Below are 25,316 nucleotides of genomic sequence, written 5' to 3'. Positions count from 1 at the left end.
TTTCTCCATTGTTGCAATGTCCTGGTGAAATCGCTCGCCGTGCTCATTGCTCACTGCCCTGCAGTTCGGTGGAAAAAAATATAGATGAGAGTGCAAAAAATGCATCTTTAGTGACATGTTGCAACCAAGGCTTTTGTATGCCTTGAGGAGGTTTTCCACCAACAACCTGTAGTTGTCTGCCTTGTTGTTTCCGAGAAAATTTATTGCCACTAACTGGAAGGCTTTCCATGCCGTCTTTTCCTTGCCATGCAGTGCATGGTCAATTGCATCATCTCGAAGAAGTTCACGAATCTGAGGACCAACAAAGACACCTTCCTTTATCTTAGCTTCACTTAACCTTGGAAATTTTCCACGGAGGTACTTGAAAGCTGCTTGTGTTTTGTCAATGGCCTTGACAAAGTTCTTCATCAGACCCAGCTTGATGTGTAAGGGTGGTAACAAAATCTTCCTTGATTCAACAAGTGGTGGATGCTGAACACTTTTCCTCCCAGGCTCTAATGACTGTCGGAGTGGCCAAACTTTCTTGATGTAGTGGGAATCTCTTGCACGACTATCCCATTCACAGAGAAAACAGCAGTACTTCGTGTATCCAGTCTGCAGACCAAGCAAGAGAGCAACAACCTTCAAATCACCACAAAGCTGCCACTGAGGTTGGGCATAGTTTATGCACCTCAAAAGTTGTTTCATGTTGTCATAGATTTCCTTCATATGGACTGCATGACCAACTGGAATTGATGGCAAAACATTGCCATTATGCAGTAAAACAGCTTTAAGACTCATCTTCGATGAATCAATGAACAGTCTCCACCTATCTGGATCGTGAACGATGTTGAGGGCTGCCATCACACCATCGATGTTGTTGCAGGCTACAAGATCACCTTCCATGAAGAAGAATGGGACAAGATCCTTTTGACGGTCACGGAACATGGAAACCCTAATATCACCTGCCAGGAGATTCCACTGCTGTAGTCTGGAGCCCAACAGCTCTGCCTTACTCTTGGGTAGTTCCAAATCCCTGACAAGGTCATTCAGTTCGCCTTGTGTTATGAGGTGTGGTTCAGAGGAGGAGGATGAGAGAAAATGTGGGACCTGTGACACTGATGGTTCAGGACCAGAAGTTTTATCCTCTTCCTCGTCTGACTCAAGTGAGAATGATTCTGGTGCATCAGGAACCAGCAGTCCTTCTCCGTGGGGTACTGGACGAATAGCTGATGGAATGTTTGGACAATGCACAGTCCACTTTTTCTTCTTTGACACACCTTTCCCAACTGGAGCCACCATGCAGAAATAACAATTGCTGGTATGATCTGTTGGCTCTCTCCAAATCATTGGCACTGCAAAAGGCATAGATTTCCCTTTCCTGTTCAACCACTGGCGAAGATTTGAAGTGTTGCAGCATATGTGTGGGGCCCACCTCTTGTCCTGATCTCCAATTTTGCGGCCAAAATAAAGGTAAAAGGCTTTCTTAACCATAGTGGTTATACGGCGCTTTTGTGATGCAAAAGTCACTTCACCATAACACATAGCAGAAGTTATCTGCACTGTTCACAGAAGTACGAGACATCTCTGCTCACTTTGGTTAAACAGAAATGTGTCCCTTTGCAAAATCAAACACCGACAAATAAGAGAGCACGACACTGTATGATTTCTAGAGCTGATATAGGGCAATTTGTTCAGCAGAGTGATGTAAGCTTCGTTATGATTGCATCATCCATGACTTCTAGGAATAACATGATGCAATTCATATCATGTATGATGCAATACCAGCTTCAGATTTCATCATTCATTGTTTTGCCTAAAAAGCAAGTACTGTCCAAACCCAGTCATAGATTTATTCCTAGATCCAGTCAAAGATGTATTTTAGTCATTTCTGGTTTAAATTGAGATCCCTTCCCTTTATAACTCACTTATCCTCCGCCATTCCCAGTCAAGGGTCGTATATACTGACCCAATAGCATATCTTGAAAACTAGAGCCAATCAACAATTTTAAGCATCATTTTCGTTCTCAGTGACCGAGAATTAGTAAAGTTTGACTACATTTATTTCAGAAGCATTTTGGCTGTAGAGCAGTGTAATCAATCAATACAAAACTTTCAATACGTAGAGTGCACATTTCTCCTTAGATGTAGGCTCCTTGACAGAGGGACTGTGTCTTCATTCTTTATGCAAGAAACCATGCACATATAAAACACTATATACAGATGATTAATAATTGCACTGATACTTTCCTTACATAGAATTATGGTTTGAAAGACAAATTTGCATTTCTATTCTTTAATTCTTCAATGGTTTATTGTAGTTATAGTGCAGCAGAAGTACAGCAGTACTAGAATATACTGTCTCAGATAAGATACCTCAGGAGTCCAGTTTTAGCTCAAAAATATTATGGAGCTGGGGCGTGATACTTTTGGTCTGAGAAATGGGATCAAGCAGTAGATCTCTAAACACTCCCAAGAAACATTCCACAGAGCATCGATAGCAGCCTCTTAGAATGTCAGATCTATATTTTCACAAAGATGTGTAATAGGTGTTAACCAAAGGAGCAAAAAGAGGGGGAAGAGGAGGAGAAAACCAGACAATGAAAGCAAGGGCAATGGCACAGACTCAGTTGCCAAAAGAAGGAGAATAAGACAGAGGTGAAAATTCTGCAAGGTAATAACACTGTTCAAAGGGGTTTAGAGAATAGATATCAAAGGAGGGTCAGAGTGACTATTTCAGTGATATTCAGACTGAGGCTTTGCAGCACATATTAAAACACTGTGTGATTTTAATTATTAGCCTATCAGGATGCTTTTACTATGTTAACAATTGTAGCTGATAAAATAATAATACTTGGTCAGTCATTTTGCTGTGAGAATAATGTGTGTGTGTGTGTGTGTGTGTGTGTGTGTGTGTGTATATACACACACACACACGCACGGCTGGATTTAGGGGCAGGTGACCCAAGCGACCACCTGAGGTGCCAGGCTTGGGGGACACCGGGCTCAGGGTGCTGTTTTTGTTGTTAGCGACAAAAAGGAAAATAGAACATTTGAAGTAAAATGTTTCATGTATTCCATATGTGATTCATTTTCACTAACCCCTGAGAATATTCTAGACCTTTGTGGAATCTCATGGAACCTTCCAGACTTTTTGAGAACTACATTTTCCTTGAACCTCCTAGAATGTTGTCAGCCATGCCCTTATGAGTATACAAGGCACAGGATAGTCTGAACCTTGTTTTATGGTGTAATTGTGAAAGTTTATTTGTGTTTTAAGATTTGAAGAGTGTAAGTAGTGACTAATGAAGGACATTTTTAATGAGACACCAGAGATATTTAATGAACCCCTATCCATGAAACAATATAAAAGAAATATTATTACTTCTTTTGTCATGTTTAATACATACTGTTTGATTACTTTCTAAGACTGCGGAACACAGACTTTTGCTGTCCCTAATACAGTCTGTTTTCCCCCAAAGAAGCCTTCAGGAGCTCAGTATAGAAAGCAAAAAACTCCATTGCAAAGTAGTTTGCAGCAAGGGGCAAATTTGATGGGAAAATATCTGAAACAGAACAACATAGACCAGGCTTTAGGCAGTAGCGATCATCCCAGTGCAGGAAAAATTGAGGAGTGAAGTCCTATTACTAAGGAATTAGCAGATTTACCTAATGATAAAGAATGGAAATGTAAAGAAAGTGATGGAGAATCGTCCAGTTTTCCTGGTGGCATAAAGGAGAGTGATGATAGAGAAGAATTGGCTCACATGAAAAGGAGAGTAATGACAAAGAAAAATCTGGTTTACATGAAAAGGAGAGAAATGATGAAGAATCTGCCACACATGATGACAGAAACAACGAGAAAAACTGCACACCACAAATTGATATATCAAAAGATCCTGCTTTATGGCCAGTGATCCTAAGCTCTGCCATACAATTTTGAACAGGACAGGCAAAGTCGAGGATATGATGTTTCCAGTAAATGAGCAGAAGCAACTCTTCTCAAAGTCACACTGCAAAAGAGTACTCAAGAATGGTGAGAAACAGAATCGGCATTGGCTAGTTTACTCAAAATCAAAATCAGACAAACTGATCTATTTTTCTTGTAAAATATTTAACAAGAATGCCAAATTGTTGCTTGTGCTTTCTGGGTACAATTGCTGGCATAATTTAGCTGATGCTCTGAAGCAACATGAAAAGTCACCGGGTCATTTTACGGCCCAATCCAAACGGACGCGAGTCGAGTCCAGGCTCAAGCTGAATAAATGCAAAGATGCAGAAAACCAGTACATTATTCAATGTAGAAACCGAGAATTGGAGGAACGTGTTCAAGCATCTGATCTGAATTACCCTCTTCCTTGCAAAGAATAATTTGGCTTTCTGGGGCTCGTCTGATATATTGTTCACTGAACATAAAGGTAATTTCCTTGGTTTGGTAGAGCTCCTTGGGAAATAGGACGATGTCATGTGTAAGCACCTACATCAACTAGTTTGTAAAGAAGCTATGGACCATTACTGCAGCAAAACAATTCAAAACTAATTGATTGACTTTATGGCAAGGAATGTGCTTAACAACATATTGATGCAGCTCAGCAAAGCAAAGTACTATGCTGTAATAATGGACTGCACTCCCGACATTAGTCACAGTAAAAAAAGATGTCATTGACAGTAAGATTTGTTGACAAGGATGGGTGTAGCCAAGTAAAGGAACACTTGATCTGTTTCCAGTCTGGACAACTCTACTGGAAAAGCCTACCAGAACTGTTTATGAACGTTATGAATGAGAATAAAATAAAGCTTCAGGATTGCCATGGCCAAGGCTATGACTATGGCACAAACATGAAAGGAAGAAACAGTGGCATCCACGCAAGGATCCTTGAATTGAATCCAAGAGCTTTCTTTATGCCTCGCAGCTGCTATTCCCTCAACCTGGTTGTGTAAGATGCAGCATCATCTTCTTTCGATTCAGTATCTCTCTTTGGAGTACTGCAAAGGATATATGTCTTGTTTTCAGCATTAACTATCAGGTGGAAGATATCACAATGTCACAAATCTGACCCAGAAGCCACTAAGTGACACTCGCTGACAGAGTTGCATTGACAACGTAAGGTACCACGTGACTGTTGTTTATGACGCCCTGATGGAACTGGCGCAGTTGAGAAGAGGCCAGAATCCAACACAAGGCGCAAAGCCCAGGAAACCAGATCACTGACTTCAAATTTCTGGTCTCGATTGTGGTTTGGCATGATATCCTGTTCAAGTCAATGTTGTAAATAAGGCATTACAAACTCAGTAGATGGACATTGTGACCACTGCTACTTTGATGAGAAGCTGACTTGATTTCATTGTGGCCTACAGAGACAACACATTTGAACATGTCATCACAGCTGCCAAAGAAATGGCAGAAAACTTAGGAGTTGAGCCTGACTTTAAGGAAACTCATATTAATCATAAGAAGAAACAGCTTGGTTACAAGGGCAGAGATTTGGTGATAGGAAGCTTGGATGAAAAATTCAAGAGGGAGGTTTTTTGGTTGCTCGTTGACACTGCTCAAGTGTCCATCAAAGAAAGGTCTGGACAAATGAAGCACCACAAAAAGACCTGGAAGTTTTTGTATGACCTTAGTAAGCAGGAAAACACTTGAACAATTGTACGGACCTTCACCAGACTCTGACACATGGGGAATGTTCAGATGTCAGTGATGAAAACCTCTGTGTTGAACTGGACAACAGCGATCACATTTTGCAACAGAGGAAGCACTCTCCACTCCAAGTTCTCCTATTTAGTCATGATGCAGAGCTGGAGAACACTTTTCCTAATGTGTGGATACTTTGAGGATTCTGCTCACGCTGCCGGTAATAATCGCAAGTGGTGAGCGCAGGTTTTTGAAGCTCGAGCTCATTAAAACATATTAAATTGCCGATGGCCAATGAAGAAACTGACATCGCTTGCTATTCTATTGCTTGAAAATGGCATTGTCCAGTTTTTGGATCTCTGATGCTGTGCTTCAGTTCGGGAGGGCAAAAGGCAAGAAGAGCAACTTTTTGAACTAAAGGATAGGGTTAACATTCTAAGGCTGTCACTTACTGTAACACTATTTAATACTGGTCCACCCAATGTTCAATTTCTTCATGTTCGTACATTTCAGTTATTCTTAAAATTAAAAAAAAGTTTCTATAAACAATTATTTTTATTTGCTTACATGTGGCATAATTTACAGTTCCTAGTGTACAAATTTATCATCTTATGAGACAGGGATAAATCATGCATGCAAATCGTGTATCAAAGTCAGGAAATGGGCTACAAAAGCAATAAAAAATAAGGTATTCAAAAGTTTAACAAATGGAGGGGGAGCACCTAAGATGCTCTTCACCTGGGGCCCCATCTGTTCTGGGGCCAGCCCTGTATATACATAAATGAAACAATGAATTCACATTACTGTGGCTCTTTTTTTTAATGTTAACCGCTAATATGGCTCCTGAACCACTAAGATCCGAGTATCACTGGAATATTTGTTTTGGAGATTTATGTCACCACCCAACCTAGCACATCACCTACCACAAACACATGGAAACTACTTATAAAGAAAATGTTACCTCTATGTGCATTGCAAGTTGTGCTTTCTCCTTATCCTTGTGCTCTATGCAACGCTTCAACTCCTCTACCTCTGACATGACAGCACTATGATTCAGCTTTGCTCTTAACTCCAGGATCTGTTTCTCCAATTCTTGCTTCTCCCGCTCAGACCTTTCAACAACTACAAAACAATGTGAGCCAGTTGTGAACAAACAAATAGAATTGATATGCCAAATGAAAGCACTAAAATCTAGAAAATAAAATTTCTCATTCCTATCTTCGCAGTACTATTTTCTTCTTCCCATATAAATTATGGGGTATTAATGGTAACATATGAATATCCCACAACTATTGATTTTATTAGTGTACAACCAGATGATACTGAAAGTTAAAAGTATGATTTCATAGCTAGGGAGATATTAGCCTTCTATTCACTGCAGCCAAGCCATTTCATGTTCTCTTCCTCCTTTGTAGGCAGATTTAATATAGGAGTGAAAAAAACATGGATGAAATGGGAGTTTTACCACTGACTTCCAACAGAGCCAAAATTTAACCACATTAAGGTAAAGTCACAAGATCTGGATGCTATACTATTAGAGAAGAGTACTTTATAAAAAACTGTCACGATGTATCACTTTTTACTATATCTAGGTAAGTATGTGAAGTTTCCATTCTTATCCAGAACTTATAACGTAAATTTCTATCTAAAAATTGTAGTAATTATATCAGCAGTTCCTCAGCTGACAATCAAGGTTCTTCAGTTTAAAAACCATTAGAAATTCAGAAAACCTCAATCCCTACCCCTTTGCATAAGTCTCTGTTCTATCCCCAAAAACAACAAGGAGTCTGGTGGCACCTTAAAGACTTTAAGGTGCCACCAGACTCCTTGTTGTTTTTGTAGATACAGACTAACACGGCTACCCCCTGATACTATCCCCATACTACTTTCTGTTGAAACGTTTGCTTAAAGCTCTATTCCTCTTTTTGGTAAAATTGCTCCAGGACAGGTTTTGTTTCTTCCTTTGCATTTTTATAGCAACTTTTTATAGCATAGTTATTATAATTGCAAAACAAGTGGTGGAAAGGAATTTTAAATGTGCAATATAAGGCTCTCATACTATTGTCACAAATAAGTTCAATTTTAAGCAAAATGGTCACTTTATCAGGTGGTTCAAAAATGGCTAACAATTCACCCTCTTCTGAAAAAACGAAGTATTTGCTACAGGGCTATAGGTTCTTCAGTTTTCTGAGGAAGGGAAGATTTTTATAAAACATGGCATCACAACTCTATTTTAATGACCATAAGACTCTGTCTGGATGCAAGAGGAATTAAGCAGCTGTAATATGAAGTTACAAAAATAGAAAGTAGGACTTAACCAAGCTGATGAAAGATTCATTGGGATATTGAACCTACCCTAGAGACCACCTAAATCACACAGAAGTGTGTCACTATACATGATAGACCATAGTGGCCCCAGAAGATATTGACTTTTTTAAAAACACACAAGTCAAGATGCATTTAGAGAGCTTAAGTACAGATCAATTTGTAATTTTTTATCCAAAAATACTTTAGGCCTACTGTGAAATTACCTCTTGAGATTTTAAATACACCTCTACCCCGATATAACACGAATTCGAATATAATGTGGTAAAGCAGTGCTCCGGGGGGGGGCGGGGGCTGCGCACTCCTGTGGATCAAAGCAAGTTCGATATAACGCGGTTTCACCTATAACGCGGTAAGATTTTTTGGCTCCAAGGACAGCATTATATCGAGATAGAGGTGTATATTTTTAAAATTCAGAATACCATGACCTATTTTCACATTTCTAAGATGTCGCAAATACAAGCATTAACTGAATGTGATTGAAACTATATTTTCTACTTCTCCCTAGAATAAGTTGTCATTTCTGAAGGATAATTTGGAGGTTTAACAGGCAGTTTAGCAGCCTTCTTAATTAAGGAAAAATCTACACAGTGAGGTGAATCTTGCACTGTGCTGCAATGTGTCAAGAGAAACTCATGATAGGTAGAAATAGTCTTTTTCTGAAATGTTGGTATCAAAATTTTTATAGTAAATCTTTTGATACTATAAAAACGGTTCAAAATTTCTCTTCTGTGAAGAAACCATTGATTCTGCTCAATTTAATAATCCTATAAATTTAGAATTTTTTTAAAAATAACCAGTATGAAGATAATGTATTTCAGTCTTCTCATAACTTTTGTTTCTCATAACTACTTAGCTACTAACATCTGACACCAGTACAAACAAAAGTTAATTGAGCCAAGAAGATAACTAGCTGTATTAGTCCAACCAACAGAGGATCTAGAGTACAACTCAAAGACAGATATCATTCTCTTGCAAAGTCGTAAATTTATGTCCCGAAAAACAGGAAAAGGCTGTACCTGATCTAATTCTCCTGTCGTCCTCTTGCTCATCATGGCAGCTTTGGCGGTGCATGGCAACCTGTGAAACTTGATGCTGCAAATCCATGCGGTCTGCTTCTGCTTTCAGTAATTGGGAATGGAGATCCTCAATCTAACAAATAGACAAGTACCAAACATTTAATAAAACAAAACAAAAATGCAAACAATTCTACCAAACACCATAAACATTAAAAGACTTGATATAATTACCACGTCTTTAGCAGATCCCTAAGTGCTCAGAAAGGGCAAGCATAAAAGAAATGAAAGTTCATTCCTAGATATGGTCAGAAAGGAATAATCAAAATACCGGATGAGCTAGTATAAATCATCACATTGGCAGTTGCAAGGAAAGGCGTTAATCAAACCAAGCCATGTTCTAATCATTCTCACATGCTGTAATTGACTTATTCTATCTCTATATCTGATTCTAGTGGGAGGAGGGGAGGCAACAGATTGCAGTCATCAGAAGTGTGATATTAACATATCAATGCTTCCTTAGTATAAGAGGATTCTGCAGCTCACTTTCATTTTCTTTCTGAATATATTGTATGTCATATATTAACAATACTGTACAATATTAACAATACAAAGAACATTTGATAGAGCACCATTAACGTGTGTGTTAAAACAAGACAAGCACAGAAACAGAATTAAAGCAAAAAATATTATTCTTAATCCACCTCACTGTGCCTAGGTATTTCAGCATGTATGAGACATATCTTCTGAGGTACCTACACACAATGGGCTGAGTTCAAAATAAAACAACAGTACAGATTTCTGAGTTGAAAATGCTAACAAAAGTCAAACAATGAATGCTAATGGAACTGAGCCCCAAATCCCCCTCAACCAATTTCATCTCTTTTTCTAGCTCTCCAAAAAAAAGAGGGGGCAGGTAAAGCACTGAGTAAATAGGGAGAGTTTCTGATACTATAAAATATCAGAGGGGTAGCCATGTTAGTCTGTATCCACAAAAACAACAAGGAGTCTGGTGGCACCTTAAAGACTAACAGCATTTAGTCTTATATTTGGGCATAAGCTTTTGTGGGTAAAAAACTCACTTCTTCAGATGCATGGTGTGAAAATTGCAGATACAGGCATAAATATATATTGGCATATGAAGAGAAGGGAGTTACCTTACAAGTGGAGAACCAGTGTCGAAGGCCCATTCAGTCAGGGTGGATGTGTTCTATTCACAATAATTGATGAGGAGGTGTCAATATCAAGAAAGGGAAAATTCCTTTTGTAGTGAGCCAGCCACTCCCAGTCCCTATTCAAGCCCAAATTAATGGTGTTAAGTTTGCAAATGAACTGTAGCTCTGCAGTTTCTCTTTGAAGTCTGTTTTTGAAGATTTTTTGTTGAAGAATGGCTACTCTTAAATCTGTTATTGAATGTCCAGGGAGATTGAAGTGTTCTCCTACTGACTTTTGTATGTTACCATTGCTGATGTTTGATTTGTGTCCATTTATCCTTTTATGTAGAGACTGTCCAGTTTGGCCAATGTACATGGCAGAGGGGCATTGCTGGCACATGATGGCATATATCACATTAGTAGATGTGCATGTGAATGAGCCCCTGATGGTGTGGCTGGGTCCTATGATGGTGTCCCTAGAGTAGATATGGGGACAGAGAAGGCAACGTGATTTCTAACAGGGATTGGTTCCTGGGTTAGTGTTTCTGTGGTGTGATGTATAGTTATTGGAGTATTTGCTTCAGGTTGGGGGTCTGTCTGTAAGCGAGGATTGGCCTGCCTCCCAAGGCCTGTGAGAGTTGGCGATCATTTTCCAGGATAGGTTGTAGATAGTTGATGATGCGCTGGAGAGGTTTTAGCTGGGGGCTATATGTGATGATCAGTGGTGTTCTGTTATTTTCCTTGTTGGGCCTGTCCTGTAGTAGGTGACTTCTGGTTACCTGTCTCGCTCTGTCAATCTGTTTCCTCACTTCCCCAAGTGGGTATTGTAGTTTTAAGAATGTTTGATAGAGATCTTGTAGGTGTTTGTCTCTGTCTGAGGGATTGGAGCAAACGCGGTTGTATCTTAGGGCTTGCTTGGCTGTAGACAATGGATCGTGTGAGGTGTCCTGGATGGAAGCTGGAGGCATGTAGGTAAGTATAGCATTCAGTAGGTTTCTGGTATTGGGTGGTGTTTATGTGACCATCACTTATTTGCACTGTAGTGTCCAGGAACTGGATCTCTTGTGTGGACTGGTCCAGGCTGAGGTTGATGGTGGGGTGGAAATTGTTGAAATCCAGGTGGAATTCTTCAAGGCCTCCTTCCTGTGGGTCCATATGATGATGATGTCATCAATGTACCGCAAGGGCGTTAGGGGACGAGAGTTGAGGAAGCGTTGTTCTAAGTCAGCCATAAAAATGTTGGCATACTGTGGGGCCATGAGGGTACCCATAGCAGTGCCGCTAACTTGAAGGTATAAGTTGTCCCCAAATCTGAAATGTTTGTGAGTGAGGACAAAAGTCACAAAGCTCAGCCACCAGGTGTGGCATGGCCTCATCACGGATACTGTTCCTGACAGCTTGTAGTCTATCCTCGTGTGGAATATTGGTGTAAAGAGCTTCTACATCCATGGTGGCCAGGATGGTGTTTTCAGGAAGATCACTAATGCATTGTAGTTTCTTCAGGAAGTCAGTGGTGTCTCAAAGATAGCTAGGAGTACTAGTAAAGACAGTTACCTTTTCCATAACGGGTGTCCTTCGAGATGTGTTGCTCATGTCTATTTCACAATAGGTGTGTGTGCTCGCCACATGCACCGGTGCAAGAAGTTTTTCCCCTAGCAGTACCCATAGGGGAGTGCCCCAGCGACCCCTGGAGTGGCGCCTCCATGGCACGGTATAAGGGGCACTGTGCGCTCCTCCCACCCTCAGTTCCTTCTTGCCAGTGTTGCCTGTCTAGGGTGCACTAATAATATTAATTTGGATAATATGGGAATTTAATTCTTATTTAATCTAACCTAATTAATTAATATTAATAATAATTAATCATTAATATTAATTACTATGGGTCTTAGGCTCACCAATCTGTTTGCTCAGAAGATAAAAGTTCTTGTCCCAAATCAGGCTCCACAGAATTTACAAAGGACCCTCGGGGGTATGACAGGAAGCTCAGACTGAGACAGATATAGCCTTAAAGACTTTTTATTAAAATCAATAATAGTAAGTAAGTGGTAAAATACTCAGAGTTTCAAAGTTACAATTGCATTACTGCTATTCAAAAGATACATATGATAATATAGTATTATATGCAACAAAGCTTTGGTTAATATACTCACACCCTTCCTTGATAACCTGGTGGTAAGAGACACAGGATCAGACTTGCAGTTCAGGTTTCTCAATTCTTGAGTGAGGGATGCAGTGCTTAGAAAAATCTAATGCTAAGAGCTATCAAAACTAAATTAGGGTTTACTTGACTAACAAACTTAAAATCAAAACCTAATAAACAAACTAAGAATAAAACTTAGGGAGACCAAGCTTAGCCTAGTTCCCTTGAAACTTAAACTTTAAGAAGAACAAGTATAGCCTACTAATAGTAGTAGTCATAGTAGATAGATAGAAGAGGAATAAGAACAGAGATAGAGTAGAAATAGAATGCTCTAGCGAGGTGGGTGTTACCTCTTTTATAGGGCACAAGTGCCGGAAATCCTTCCTCCTATGCCCAAATTTCATTCCTCGCCCACAAAATGTTAGGGTACGCTTACCCCATAGGCTAGTATGTTTGTGCATATTGATGACACGTACATACGCCCATACGTTTCCTTGTGGTGTACCTGTTAAGTCTGGGTACAACACTGAAAAAAACCCTTTGCCATTCTCCATTATCTATTGGTCTAGATAAAAGGTCATAGACATAGACATAGGTACTTAACTATTTAGATAACAAGATGTAGGTCAACTTTGCTTTCTGGGTAAAAGGTCTTAATATAGATATGCTAACTTTGCCTTAGCTTAATATACAGGATATGGCCTGTAGGTCTCTTGCATTATAGACAAACTGACTTTAATATAAATGTATAAACCTATTACAATAAACCAAATACTTAAACTATAAGAAAAGATATATATATGCAAGCAACAGGTTAGTCCTATAGGCTACACCAGACAACTCCGACAGAGGGGAAGGAGGGCGGGATGTGGAATAGACATGAGCAACACCTCTCGAAGAACATCAGTTACGGAAAAGGTAACTGTCTTTCTTCGAGTGATTGCTCATGTGTATTCCACAATAGGTGATTCCAAGCTATATCTGTTGGAGGTAGGTAGGAGTCCATAAACTCTCGGGACGGAGCACAGTCCTGTCAAACCCGGTGTCTTCTCTGGTCTGGGAGACAATCACGTAATGCAAGGTGAACATGTGAACTGAAAAACAGGTGACAGCCCTACAAATGTCCTGAATGGGCACATGGGCTAAAAAGGCAGCCGACGAGGCCTGCACCCTCGTTGAATGTGCCCTCACAATCGATGGCGAGGGGATACCCGCCAAGTCGTAACAGGTATGGATGCACAAGGTGATCCAGCTGGAGAGCTGCTGAGTGCAGATCGGCCAACCCCTCATGCATTCGGCTGAGGCGATGAACAGCTGCGAAAACTTCCTGAATGCTTAGTCCGCTCCAGGTAAAAGGCCAGAGTCTGTCTAACATCCAGCATGTGGAGGCGGCGCTCCTCACTGGATGCATGGGGCTTGGTGCAGAGGACTGGCAGGAAAATATCCTGACCCACGTGGTAGGTGGAGACCACCTTCGGGAGGAAAGAAGGATGTGGGCGGAGCTGGACCTTATCCCTATGGAACACTATGTACGGGGGCTCGGAAGTCAGGGCCCTGAGTTCCGAGACCCATCTAGCAGACGTGATCACCACCAGGAAGGCTGGCTTCCACAAGAGGTGTGACCAGGAGCATGTAGCTAACAGCTCGAAGGGGGGGACCCATCAATCGGGCTAACACCAAGTTCAGGTCCCACTGTGGGACTGGGGGCCTAACGTATGGGAAGTGATGTTCCAATCCCTTAAGGAATCAGCCAGTCATAGCATGGGAGAAGACCGTGTGCCCCTGCACCGGCGGATGGAAGGCCAATATGGCTGCCAAGTGCACCTTGATGGATGAGGGCGCCAGGCCTTGGGCTCTAAGGTGCAGGAGGTTGTCTAAAATGAGCTGGATCAGGGTAGCCAGGGGGGAAACACCCCGCTCAGCCACCCACTGGGAAAACCGAGACCACTTTGCCAAGTAGGCTCGACGCGTGGAGGGTCACCTGCTTTCCAAGAGGACGTGCTCAATCCCCTCCGAGCAAGTCTTTTCCTCCCGGCCTAACTATTGAGCAGCCACACTGTGAGGTGGAGTGCTGTTAGGTTGGGGTGGAGGAGGCAGCCCTGGTCCTGGGAGAGCAGGTCCGGGAAGGATGGCAACGGCCACGACAGGGCGACCGCCAGGCTTGTGAGGGTCCTGTACCTATGTTGCCTGGGCCACGCTGGGGCAATCAGGAGGACCCGGGCCCTGTCCGTCTTTATCTTTTCCAGGACCTTGCCGATCAGCAGGATCAGGGGAAAGGCATAGAGAAACTGGCCTGACCAGGATAGGAAGAAGGCATCGGAGATAGCGTCCATTCTCAGTCCCCTCCAGAGCAGAAATGGGGACACCAGCAGTTCTGCCGAGTCATGAACAGGTCCAGCTAGGGAGTTCTCCACTCTTGGAAAAGTCTGTGTACCTCTGGGTGTAGAGACCACTCGAGCCGAGAGGAGAAGGCTCGGCTCAGGTGATCTGCCCGCGAATTCCGGGCACCTGGTAGGTGGTAGGCCTGCAGGCAAATGTCCTGGGCTACCCAGAAGTCCCACAGCCTGAGGGCTTCCTGGCAGAGGAGCGGGCCCTGCCTTGCCTGTTGATGTAAAACATCGAGGCCATGTTGTCTGTGAGAACGCTGACCACTCTGCTCTCCAGGTGCGAGTGAAAGGCCATGCACGCCAGCCGGACCACCCTGAGTTCCTTGACATTATTATGCAGGGCAAGGACCTGCGCAGACCACAGACCTTGGGTCTGAACGTCCCCCACATGGGCTCCCCACCCCAGGTCCCAAGCGTTGGACACCAGCTCCACCAACGGGGGCCTGCCCCTGAATGGGACCCCACAGAGCATTTTCCCGGGAAGGACCACATTGTAGGGAGGCGATCACCGGCTCGGGCACAGGGAGGACTTTGTCCATCCTGTCTCTGGCCTGGGAGAACATCGAGGCCAACCAGAACTGGAGGGGCCTCATCCTGAGTCTGGCGTGGCGAACCACATATATGCATGCCAACATGTGACCCAGGAGCTGGAGACACGCTCTGGCTGTTGTTACGGGAAACCTTATGACTGTGTTGATAAGCCCTTTCAGGGTCTCAAATCTGTCCAGTGGGAAGGAGGCCCTGGCCGACGTGGCATCCAAGACTGCCCTGATAAACTCTATGCGCTGTACCGGGACTAACATGGACTTGGTGTCGTTCACCAACAGGCCCAGAGTGGCACACATTGACAAGAGGAGCGCCACATGATCCCGCACCTGCGACCGGAAGCTGCCCTTGACCAGCCAGTCGTCCAGATAGGGGAAGATCTGGACCCCATGACGTCTAAGGTAGACCGTCACCACAGACATGCACTTTGTGAATACCCTGGGAGCAGTGGACAGGCCAAACGGAAGGACCGTAAATTGGTCATGTTCCTGCCCAACCGTGAAACGGAGGAAATGCCTGTGCCCCTTGAATACATGGATGTGGAAGTACGCGTCCTGCAGATTGAGGGCGGCATACCAGTCCCCGGGATCCAGGGAGGGGATGATGGAGGCGAGAGAAACCATGAGGAACTTGAGCTTTACTATGTACTGGTTCAGGCTCGCAGGTCCAGAATGGGCCTGAGCCCCCCTTTGGCCTTCGGGATAAGGAAATAGCAGGAGTAGTACCCCTTGTGTTTGAACTCCACTGGGACCACTTCTACCGCTCCTAAGCCAAAGAGCCGCCCCACCTCCTGCTCGAGCAGAGCCTCGTGAGAGGGGTCCCCCCAGAGGGACGGGGACGGAGGGTGGATGGGCGGGATAGAGGTAAATTGGAGGGTGTAGCCCCGGGAGATGGTGTTGAGGACCCATTGGTCCGAGGTCAGCCACGACCATTCCTCGAGAAAAGCACACAACCAGTTGGAGAAGGGAAGCTTTATTGCGGGTGGATCCCTGATGTGAACTGGTAGGTCGCCGTTTCCCCACCTGTTTGCCCTGGGAGGACCAGGCTGGGGGCCAGACCGGGACTGCCTCTGCGGATGTTTCTTATAGTCCCGCGACTTTTTATAAGCGGGCTCATATTTTGAGTGGGTGGCATGGATAGGAGCCTGCTGCGGCTTAAACTTAGGTCTAGCCGGAGCCAGAACATAGAGGCCAAGTGTCTTAAGCATAGTGCGAGAATCTTTCAGGCCGTGCAGCTTCACGTCCATCTGTTCCGCAAACAGAGCCTTTCCATCAAACGGGAGGTCCTGCAAGGAGTTCTGCGCCTCACTGGACAGCCCAGATAGCAGGAGCCACGATGCACTCCTCATGGACACCACGGAGGCCATGGACCGTGCAGCCATATCTGCCGCATCCAACGCTGCCTGCAGGGTTGCCCTGGCAGCCACTGTACCCTCCTCCACCAGAGCTTTGAACTCCTTCCTGTCGTGCTCCTGGAGGGAGTCCTCGAATTTGGACAGAGAGCCCCACAGATTGAACTCATACCAACCCAGGAGAGCCTGATGGTTCGCCACCCGTAACTGGAAACTCAAGGATGAATAAACTTTTCTCCCAAATAAATCCAGCCTCCTTGAGTCTTTATTTTTCAAAGTAGGGGCTGGTTGGCTCTGCCGCTCCCTGTGGTTGACTGACTCTACCACCAGGGAGTTAGGGTCAGGGTGGATGTACAGATATTCATGCCCCTTGGCGGGCACAAAGTACTTGCGTTCCGCTCTCTTAGAGAAGGGGGGCAAGGAAGCTGGGGTTTGCCACAAGGCTTTTGAAATTTTTGCCACCCCCTTGTGGAGTGGAAGGGCCACCCTGCCCGGTATCGAGACGGATAGGACATTGAAGAGGGAGTCCAAGGGCTCATCCACCTCCTCAGCCTGAAGGTTGAGGCTTGATGTCACCCTTTTCAATAGTTCCTGATGGGTTTTAGAGTCCTCCTGCAGAATGGAGGCAGGAGGGGCCATAATCGCCTCATCAGGGGAGGGTGAGGAGGCAGGCGTGGTACTTTGCGCATCTGCCAGGACCGGAGAACCCAACACTTGGTCGCCCGCCGGGCACGGCACCGAAGATGCACATCCCACTGATTCCTTTCTTGGAGGCTGGGACGGGGAGGTGTTTAAAGTGTGTTTAAGACAGTAATGCATTCAGAGACACTTAGAAATGTAAATGCCTACATAATGTATTATATATATTTCTTCATCCCCCAGCTGGATGTCTGCAACAAATGAAGCTCTCGGGAACAGTTTGTCTTCTTGATCCAGTCTATTTTTATAACACACACCAAGAATAGACACTGAAGGAGCTTCGGTAGTTATCAACATGACATAATGCCATCGAAGGAATGGCTTTAGTGACTATTTTTAATGCTGAGAAGCTCCCATTTTTTAATATGATCTTATGTAGATCAGTCTAGTAGGCATTGCTTTGTACACTTCCTTCCTTCCTCCCCCCAAACAATGTTGTTATTCGAATAACTGACAGCAAGATAAAAGAGACAGGCTTGAGCCTAGCTTAATATGAAAGGAGGAGGATTTTCATGGCATGAAAGTAGTTACCTGATGCAGAAGAGCTTCTCGACTGTCTTCTGACTGATCCAACTTCCTCTGGGACCGCTCCAACTCCTGCTCAAGCTTATAATTTGATTAAGGATGAAGAGACAAAGTTACACATTCATCCTGGTACTAAAATATTTTAACTATTTAAAACTAAACTTGTATTTAAAAAATAAAAATAATTTCTTATACTTCTAACCCTGAACATGTAAAGTAAACTGTGTTATAAGATGCTACAAACATATCTACAATTATTACAATTATATAGTTTATAAATTTATCATGCAGTATGTAATCATTTATCTCATATATACTCTGTACTACCACCTGTGGCTACAAAATAGCGTATGCATTCCCAAACTAAAACAATGTTAAAATGGGAGTTAAAACTGAGAGCACATATCACTAATTTAGGATAAACTGCCTTACAAAGATGACGCAATTATCCAAAAAATAAGCATTAAAAACTCAGGAAATTCAGAGTAAAAAGATTATGTTTAAAAGAAATCCAAACATGTTAAAATATGAAAATGCACAGGTAGGGCACTCAAACCATTTTAATTCTGCCTTTTAGCCATACCATACAATAACTGTGGAATAATGACTGATATATAACAGAACTTGGTCCGAGATAATAGGATACCCATTTTTAAAGAAAGACCGAGGGTAGGGGGAGGGGCTCCATTTTTTTCTCTTCGTGTTGTCATTAAACTGTTTTGTTACCTTGACTGTGCAATTCCATACTATGTGGTAGATAGCAACAAAATGCTGAATTGGTTTTAGTCAAGCTTTAAAAAAAGAACTGCTCCAGGGTCAAGAAGTAATGTGTAACATTTTAGACTGAAAGGTATTGGACTGATAGTGTTATATGATCTGAAAATGACTTTTAAAAATGAAAATTCTTGTTGCTGCATGCTTCATTTATAAAAACTTTAAAAAGTGCATATAGTTGATTCTTCGCCTGATGGCTAGCACTTTATGGGCACTACCAGAAATAATAAATCAAATGGATGTTCAATTTCCATCAGTACTAATGCATTTAATCTTCTGTGCATGGTGCAGTTAATTCATCCCTGTAACTACTCTATTGAGACCCTCTCTGGAGGCAAAGTTATTTTTGGATAGAGAAAATTGTATTTGCATAAATGGCAGCATGGAGGGTGGCACAGAAAGGTTTATCAGAGAAGCTGATAAATGGGCACACAAGCCTGGTATTAATAGCAGAGCAGAGTAGGTAGGAGACTGTGAAACAATACATGGGTGGATATAGCAGGAAAGAGCAAAGCTTTGAAAGTATTGATAACAAATCTGAACTTTATGCAGTGGAGAAAGGGTAGCCAGTGAAGAGATACAAAAAGGGGTGGCATGGTCAAAACTACTGGCAAAGAAGCTAATCTTAGCAACAGCATTTCTATGGACTGTAGGAGAGTTATATGGGTGTCAGAGAGGCCAGGCAGAGGAAGAGGAGATTTTAATAATCAAAATGGGAAATAATCCAGATGAGAGAGTGAGCTGCAAGGATGTAAAGAATATGTTAGATCTTAGAGATGCTGTGAAGTAGGAAGCCAATAACTTTGTACATGGTTTAGCTGTGTGGGGCAAGGTGAAGGGAAGTGTCAAAGTAATCCCTAAGCTACAGGCTTGACTGACTGGGAGGTTGCTGGTGTTGTCAACAATAACAAAAAGGAAGGGTAGAAGTGAGGGCTTTGGAGGGAAGACGAAGAGTTCAGTTTCAGCCGTGTTTGCAGTGTATGGTGCTAAAAAGTACCTTGCCATTTTAAAAACTAAAAACATAGTGTTTCACACTGCTAATGCCTCTTACAAAAGAAGCAAGATGTGGCCTTAAACAAAACATAAGAACTGAACGTTCTAGACCAGTGTTTCTCAATGACAGTCTGTGAACCAGCACCAGTCCCTGAGATCTCCCTGACGCAGTTCAGGAAGGCAGCAAGCCAGTCCTTGGTATCAAAAAAGTTGAGAAACATTGTTCTAGACCACAAGCAGTTGGAAACTATCACAACAGAAAAAGACTACACTGAAAACTGATTTTAAAAAATAATTTAAAAAAAGAAAATTAAATTCTTACTTTGCTCTTTTCATTTTCAGATTTCAAAAGTTTATTTTTCATCAGTCCTTCCATTTCATCAGCTTTAGCATCTCGTTTCCTTAAAGCCTTAAAAGGGGAAAATATTGTGAACTTTATTACAGCAGAGTTACCGAATCCTCATTTATAAAATCTGCTGAAATGTAAAATATCAGCTGGTACATTTATTAAGAAAAAAATATATGTTATAAGTATTTTTGTCTATACTTCAAATTTCTAAACAAAAACAATATAATCTCTCTTACTGAGAGAGATTATATTTATTTTCACACACAAACACACACACACACACCCCCAAACAGCTGTGCCAAATACTTATGAGTGCAAAGACAAGATTGACCTTGGCATCCTTCTAATCTATGAACTTCCAGATTCCAAAGGCTGACCCTTGCCTTTCCTGCATAGAAAAAGAATAGAAGCATGGTTCCCCTACAAATATTAACACTTTCTTTGACATGGGAAACCTACTACCCCACCTAAAATATGCTGGTAGTAACAAGTACTATGTATTTGCATTAATTATGACCAGTACTAAGGAAAACACTATTAGATACTAAAGCTGAACCTGAATAGCGGCAAGATACCCACCTCTATCTACAACTGGACAGATGTCTGCACTTTATCCTATCAAATATAGACCCGTCCACAATGTTCCACATATTCATTACTTCAAAGGTTGATATTTTCAACTCGTATCTTGGAATGAAGACGCCAATCTAAAACGCTACCTCCTACAAAATCCGAAGATACGGTATCTATTCTGCTTAGTAACAGTTTACCACAAACATCTGCTTTCTGAATTCATTGTGGAACTAATGAAAAGTTCAGTTCAAGGTCTCTATCTTCATATTCAAAGCCCTTCTAAAGTGACCATGAACTCCTACAATAGCTGTGTACAACCAGAACAATGAAACCGATGACCACCAGTAGAACACTTGAACACATGGAAACAAAATTTTCATAGCAGCTGGATCTAAACTATGAAACTTGTTCCAACAAGGTAGAAGAATTATCACAGACTTCACCACTTTAAGAGCTCATTTCTTCAACTTAGTTTTCCCTCAAAAAGTTCTTCAGTCACACAAAAAAGCACATTTACACAATGACAAATAAAAACAATTCTGAGAGTTAATCAAGCTATTTATTTTACTGGCTGAGAAAGGAGACTAAGTTTGCTGTATTTCAATTTAAAAGATACTTAGGTACAATGATGACCGGGTCAGTGTTGATAAACAAAAAGTGAGAACTCTGTTATTCTCCGACAATTATATCAATTCAAAAAATATGTTCATGCAATCTACTTAAGAGTTCAAACCCACACAAGAGTTAGGTGTTCAAAGTTAAGGTTTCTGCAGCAGTTATAACTCAACTCCCTTGTGCATATGCATTACTTCAGACTGTATATGCTGTTACACACACAAATACAGACATGCATGAGTGCACACAGCAAGACAGAATTATGATAGCTTCAGTATCCACAACTATGGTGTCACAGGGTCGATGGCTCCTTTAAGGTGAATCCAGGCCGAGGTTACCCATGACAAGTTAATTTAAGGGGAACAAGCCTATCTAGGTAGCTGAGTAACAAGCACCTCAGCCTGAAAATGGCCATCAGGCTCAGTTACAGGGAGGTGTTCACAGAGAGAGGAGCTCTCCTACTAGAGAGGAGCTCCCAGAGAATCACAGGCCCTGAGGAGGAGGGCTATGCAATCCCTGAGTCCTAGGACAGAGACTTGATTTTAAGTTTATTTGTATTTAATGAAGTAGAATCCCAGCAGGGGAATTCGTCTTACACTTTGTTGGACCTGTGTGGAGTTCTTAAGGAGCCCTGAAAGAAGGGAAATGGAGGGAGGGAGGGTGTGCCTGCAAGGCTCCTCCCCACCCCAGGCAAGCAGGGGTCCCTACAGGGGAGGCACACCCTGTAACATATGGATTTGTTTATATTTACACAGTTCGGTCAACTATAACATTGCAACAATATAGCTTTTTCATTTTATATTTTCAAAAAGCAAATGTTAAATTACACACAGTGAGATTCAGAATGTATTAAAAACCTATCCTAGGAAAAAGATACAATACAAGTGTAAAGTATTATTAGAAATAGTATCAATTATTACAAAAGTTTTAAAGAAACAGACTTTATTTTCTATTGTACATAAAGTAAAGGGTTTGTTTCCTGATCATGTTTCAAATGCATTGTGAATCTTGCATCGCTGTGTTCATTTCAATGTGCAATCACTGAACTGGGGTATGTTTTTTGTCTTTTTTAAAAATAAATACTAAAAGCTATATTAATGGAGAAGTCAACTTGAGAGAGGAGCAGAAGTTGCCATTCCTCCCCAGAGGTTACTCAGAACACTACCAACATCTCCCTAATTTTCATTGAAGAAAATTGAAACGTTTTAAGGGCAAACTCTTGCCTTTGCAGAGACAAGTATGTGTGTGTGTGTGTGTGTGTGCGCGCACACACACACACACACGTGTATGTTTGGTTTGTTTCTAAAAGAGAAATTTAAGTTTTCCTGTGGTGGTTTTCACTATAAAAAAGGGACAACTGTTTTTCCTAAAACATAGTTTTTCCTAGAACGTTCAAAATATGGTTGTGTGTGTCATTGAACTCAGTCTACCTACTGGTTATAGTCCAAAACTTCCTCCTTCCCATTTCCTCTGAAACTAAAATGACAAGATACTAGATATGTTGTTTGCAGTGTTGTTATAGCCGTGTTGTCCCAGTATATGAGAGAAACAAAGTTGGTGAGGTAATATCTTTTAATGGACTAACTTTCATTAATGGAAGAGATAAGCTTTCAAGCTGCACGGAGCTCTTCTTCAGGTCTGGAAAAAGTAATCAGTGTCACAGCTAAATACAAGGTGGGACAGATAGTTAAGCATAAGGCATTAGATACTAAAACTGATAGAAAATATAACTGACTGATCTACAAGAGAGCTAGGATCCTGAAAATTACGCTATTGTAAAGCCTTAGATATTGTACAATTCACAGCATTTCATAAAAATGCAGCTTATTTGGATAACACTCATTTATATGATGCTATTTATTTGCATACTCATCCCACAAACTCATAGTAAGTACAAAACAAAGCAAAAGCAAAATAGGAGTTTATGTATTATTTTGCCCTTTATAGTTTGTTTTTACTTTAAAGTGGTTAAGATATAAAGCAATGTATGCCCTGATCTGATATGCATGTTGTCTTTAAAATGCTTTAAAATTACAGCAACAGCTTAGAGCCTTAATGGAAGGCCCCTGGGGCATATTTAAATATTTAATAACAGTTTTTCTTTAAATTTGCATATTTCCATTATAAACAACTCAAATTGTTGAATATTACGCTAATGTAAACATGAGGTTGATGAATCTGAAATCTCACATTTACATATTCTCTAAAAATACTTTTCTTCTAATTTTGTTTTCAATTATAATTTTAAAAAATTAATTTCCAGACCTACCACTTGCACTGATAGCTGCTTCAAATGCTGCCATAATGATACATGTCTGCATGTAGACTTTGAAGACAAAAGGCTAAGTTAATGCAATGTTAAGCATACAAATGTTAAGAAATGTCTCAGCTAAAGCTGAATATGTAAACTTCATTCTGCCCCTATAATGTCTCAATTACTTAATACAGTTTTCCTTAATTACCTATGTAGCATTTTGTTGTCCCCACAACTCTCACACTTATTCTATTTTCATAATCATCCAACATTTATTTTTATTGACTTTCCCTTTTTATAAAGTTCTCTTCCCTCTAAAATAATGCAAATTAATTTGTCAGTACACATGTACTATATCAGCAGTACTAAAATTATGATCCCAGATAAATGGTATTTTAAAATGGTGATTGGTTGTGTACCATTGGAGGAGTATACTGTAATAATAATGAAGAACTTTTTGAGGGAAAACTAAGTGTCTGCTCACTGGAAGCCTACTAGGGCTCCCAACACTGCTAATGCTGGGAACACTGATCTGGAGTTAGAGAGTGGATAGCATGTGTCTTTACATCAGCAGTACATCTTAATCCATAGAAGACAACCTAGAAATCAATATACCATCTCAATTTACCAAACGTGCTGTGATAAGTGAAGGGGGTGGGGAGTAGCTCCCTTTTATGGACACCCAGCCAGCCAGTTAGTTATAAAGACCTTCTTGGTGGCTGTTCTCTGCTTGCTTTACCTATAAAGGGTTAACAAAGTTACCAGGTAAAGGAAAGGGAGTGGGCACCTGACCAAAAGAGCCAATGGGAAGGCTAGAACTTTTTAAAATGGGGAAAAAAAACTTCCCTTTTGTGTCTGTTGTGTTCTCTGGGAAAGAGAGGAACAGGGAGCAGTTATGCTATGAGAAGTTTTAAGCCAGGTATGATTATAAATCATCAGATCATACCTAGAACTACTTATTTGGAACTCCCAAATGTGTAAGTAGATCGAGAATGTTTAGAAAAACGCGAGTAGGTTTATTTCTGTTTATTTCTTGGCTTGTGGACTCCTCTATGCTAACCCCAAATGCTTTTGTTCTGCTTGTAACTTTTAAGCTGAACCTCACAAAATTTAAACATCAAGAATAATCTTCTTAAGTGGGTTTTTTTAAATCTAGCAGAAGCCTAAGTTCCAGATGTATTTTCTTTCTTTTTGTTTTTAATAAAATTTACCTTTTTCAAGAACAGGATTGGATTTTTGGTGGCCTAAGAGGTTTGTGCATATGTTGTTTAATTTGCTGGTGGCAACAGCTGATTTCCTTTGTTTTTCTCTCTCAGCTCTTCCCCAAGAGAGTGGGGGGGGGCTTGAGGGTACCCCACAGGAAGGAATACCCAAGTGCGCCTTTCTGGTTCCAAAAGGGGTTTTGCATTTGGTGGACCAAGCCAAGGTCAGAGAAAAGCTGTAATCTTGGGAGTTTAATACAAGCCTGGAGTGGCATGTATTAATTTTTAAAATCCTTGTGGGCCCCCACCTTCTGTACTTGACGTGCCAGAATGGGGAATCAGCCTTGACATGTGCTGAATGATATTTAGGCCATTAAACAGCAATAACATCAAATTAAAAAAGCACTCACACCACTGGTATTACAAATATGCTGCTTTATTTTATTTTCCTGGTATAGTAAAAAGAAATAGTCCATAAATATTTCAATTTAAAGAAACATAATAGGCATATGAAAGCGCTAAAAAGCATAGAAAAGAAAGTGACATTAAAATAAAAAAAATGAAAGGAACTCTCATACACATAAATCTCTTCAACTGTAAATGCAGCTACTTCAGGTTTCAGAGTAACAGCCGTGTTAGTCTGTATCCGCAAAAAGAAGAACAGGAGTACTTGTGGCACCTTAGAGACTAACAAATTTATTAGAGCATAAGCTTTCGTGGACTACAGCCCACTTCTTCGGATGCATATAGAATGGAACATATATTGAGGAGATATATATACACACATACAGAGAGCATA

General features: G+C 41.4%; 1 protein-coding gene across 1 annotated transcript in view; it reads right to left on the bottom strand.

The window, feature by feature from the left end:
• The window catches only part of CEP128 (centrosomal protein 128), a 406,629-nt gene that overhangs the window by 340,598 nt on the left and 40,715 nt on the right, over nucleotides 1–25,316 (bottom strand). Inside the window, exons 7-10 of the mRNA XM_034769285.1 lie at nucleotides 19,847–19,933; nucleotides 17,764–17,838; nucleotides 8,959–9,091; nucleotides 6,576–6,736 (exon numbers count right to left, since the gene is read on the bottom strand). Of these exons, the coding sequence (XP_034625176.1) occupies nucleotides 6,576–6,736; nucleotides 8,959–9,091; nucleotides 17,764–17,838; nucleotides 19,847–19,933 (456 nt within the window). The remainder of the gene's footprint in view (nucleotides 1–6,575; nucleotides 6,737–8,958; nucleotides 9,092–17,763; nucleotides 17,839–19,846; nucleotides 19,934–25,316) is intronic.

Source organism: Trachemys scripta, chromosome 4, assembly GCF_013100865.1.
Source record: "Trachemys scripta elegans isolate TJP31775 chromosome 4, CAS_Tse_1.0, whole genome shotgun sequence".
Lineage (NCBI taxonomy): Eukaryota > Metazoa > Chordata > Testudines > Emydidae > Trachemys > Trachemys scripta.
The sequence above is the reverse complement of the archived record's forward strand: the minus strand, read 5'-3'. Positions and strand labels throughout refer to the sequence as shown.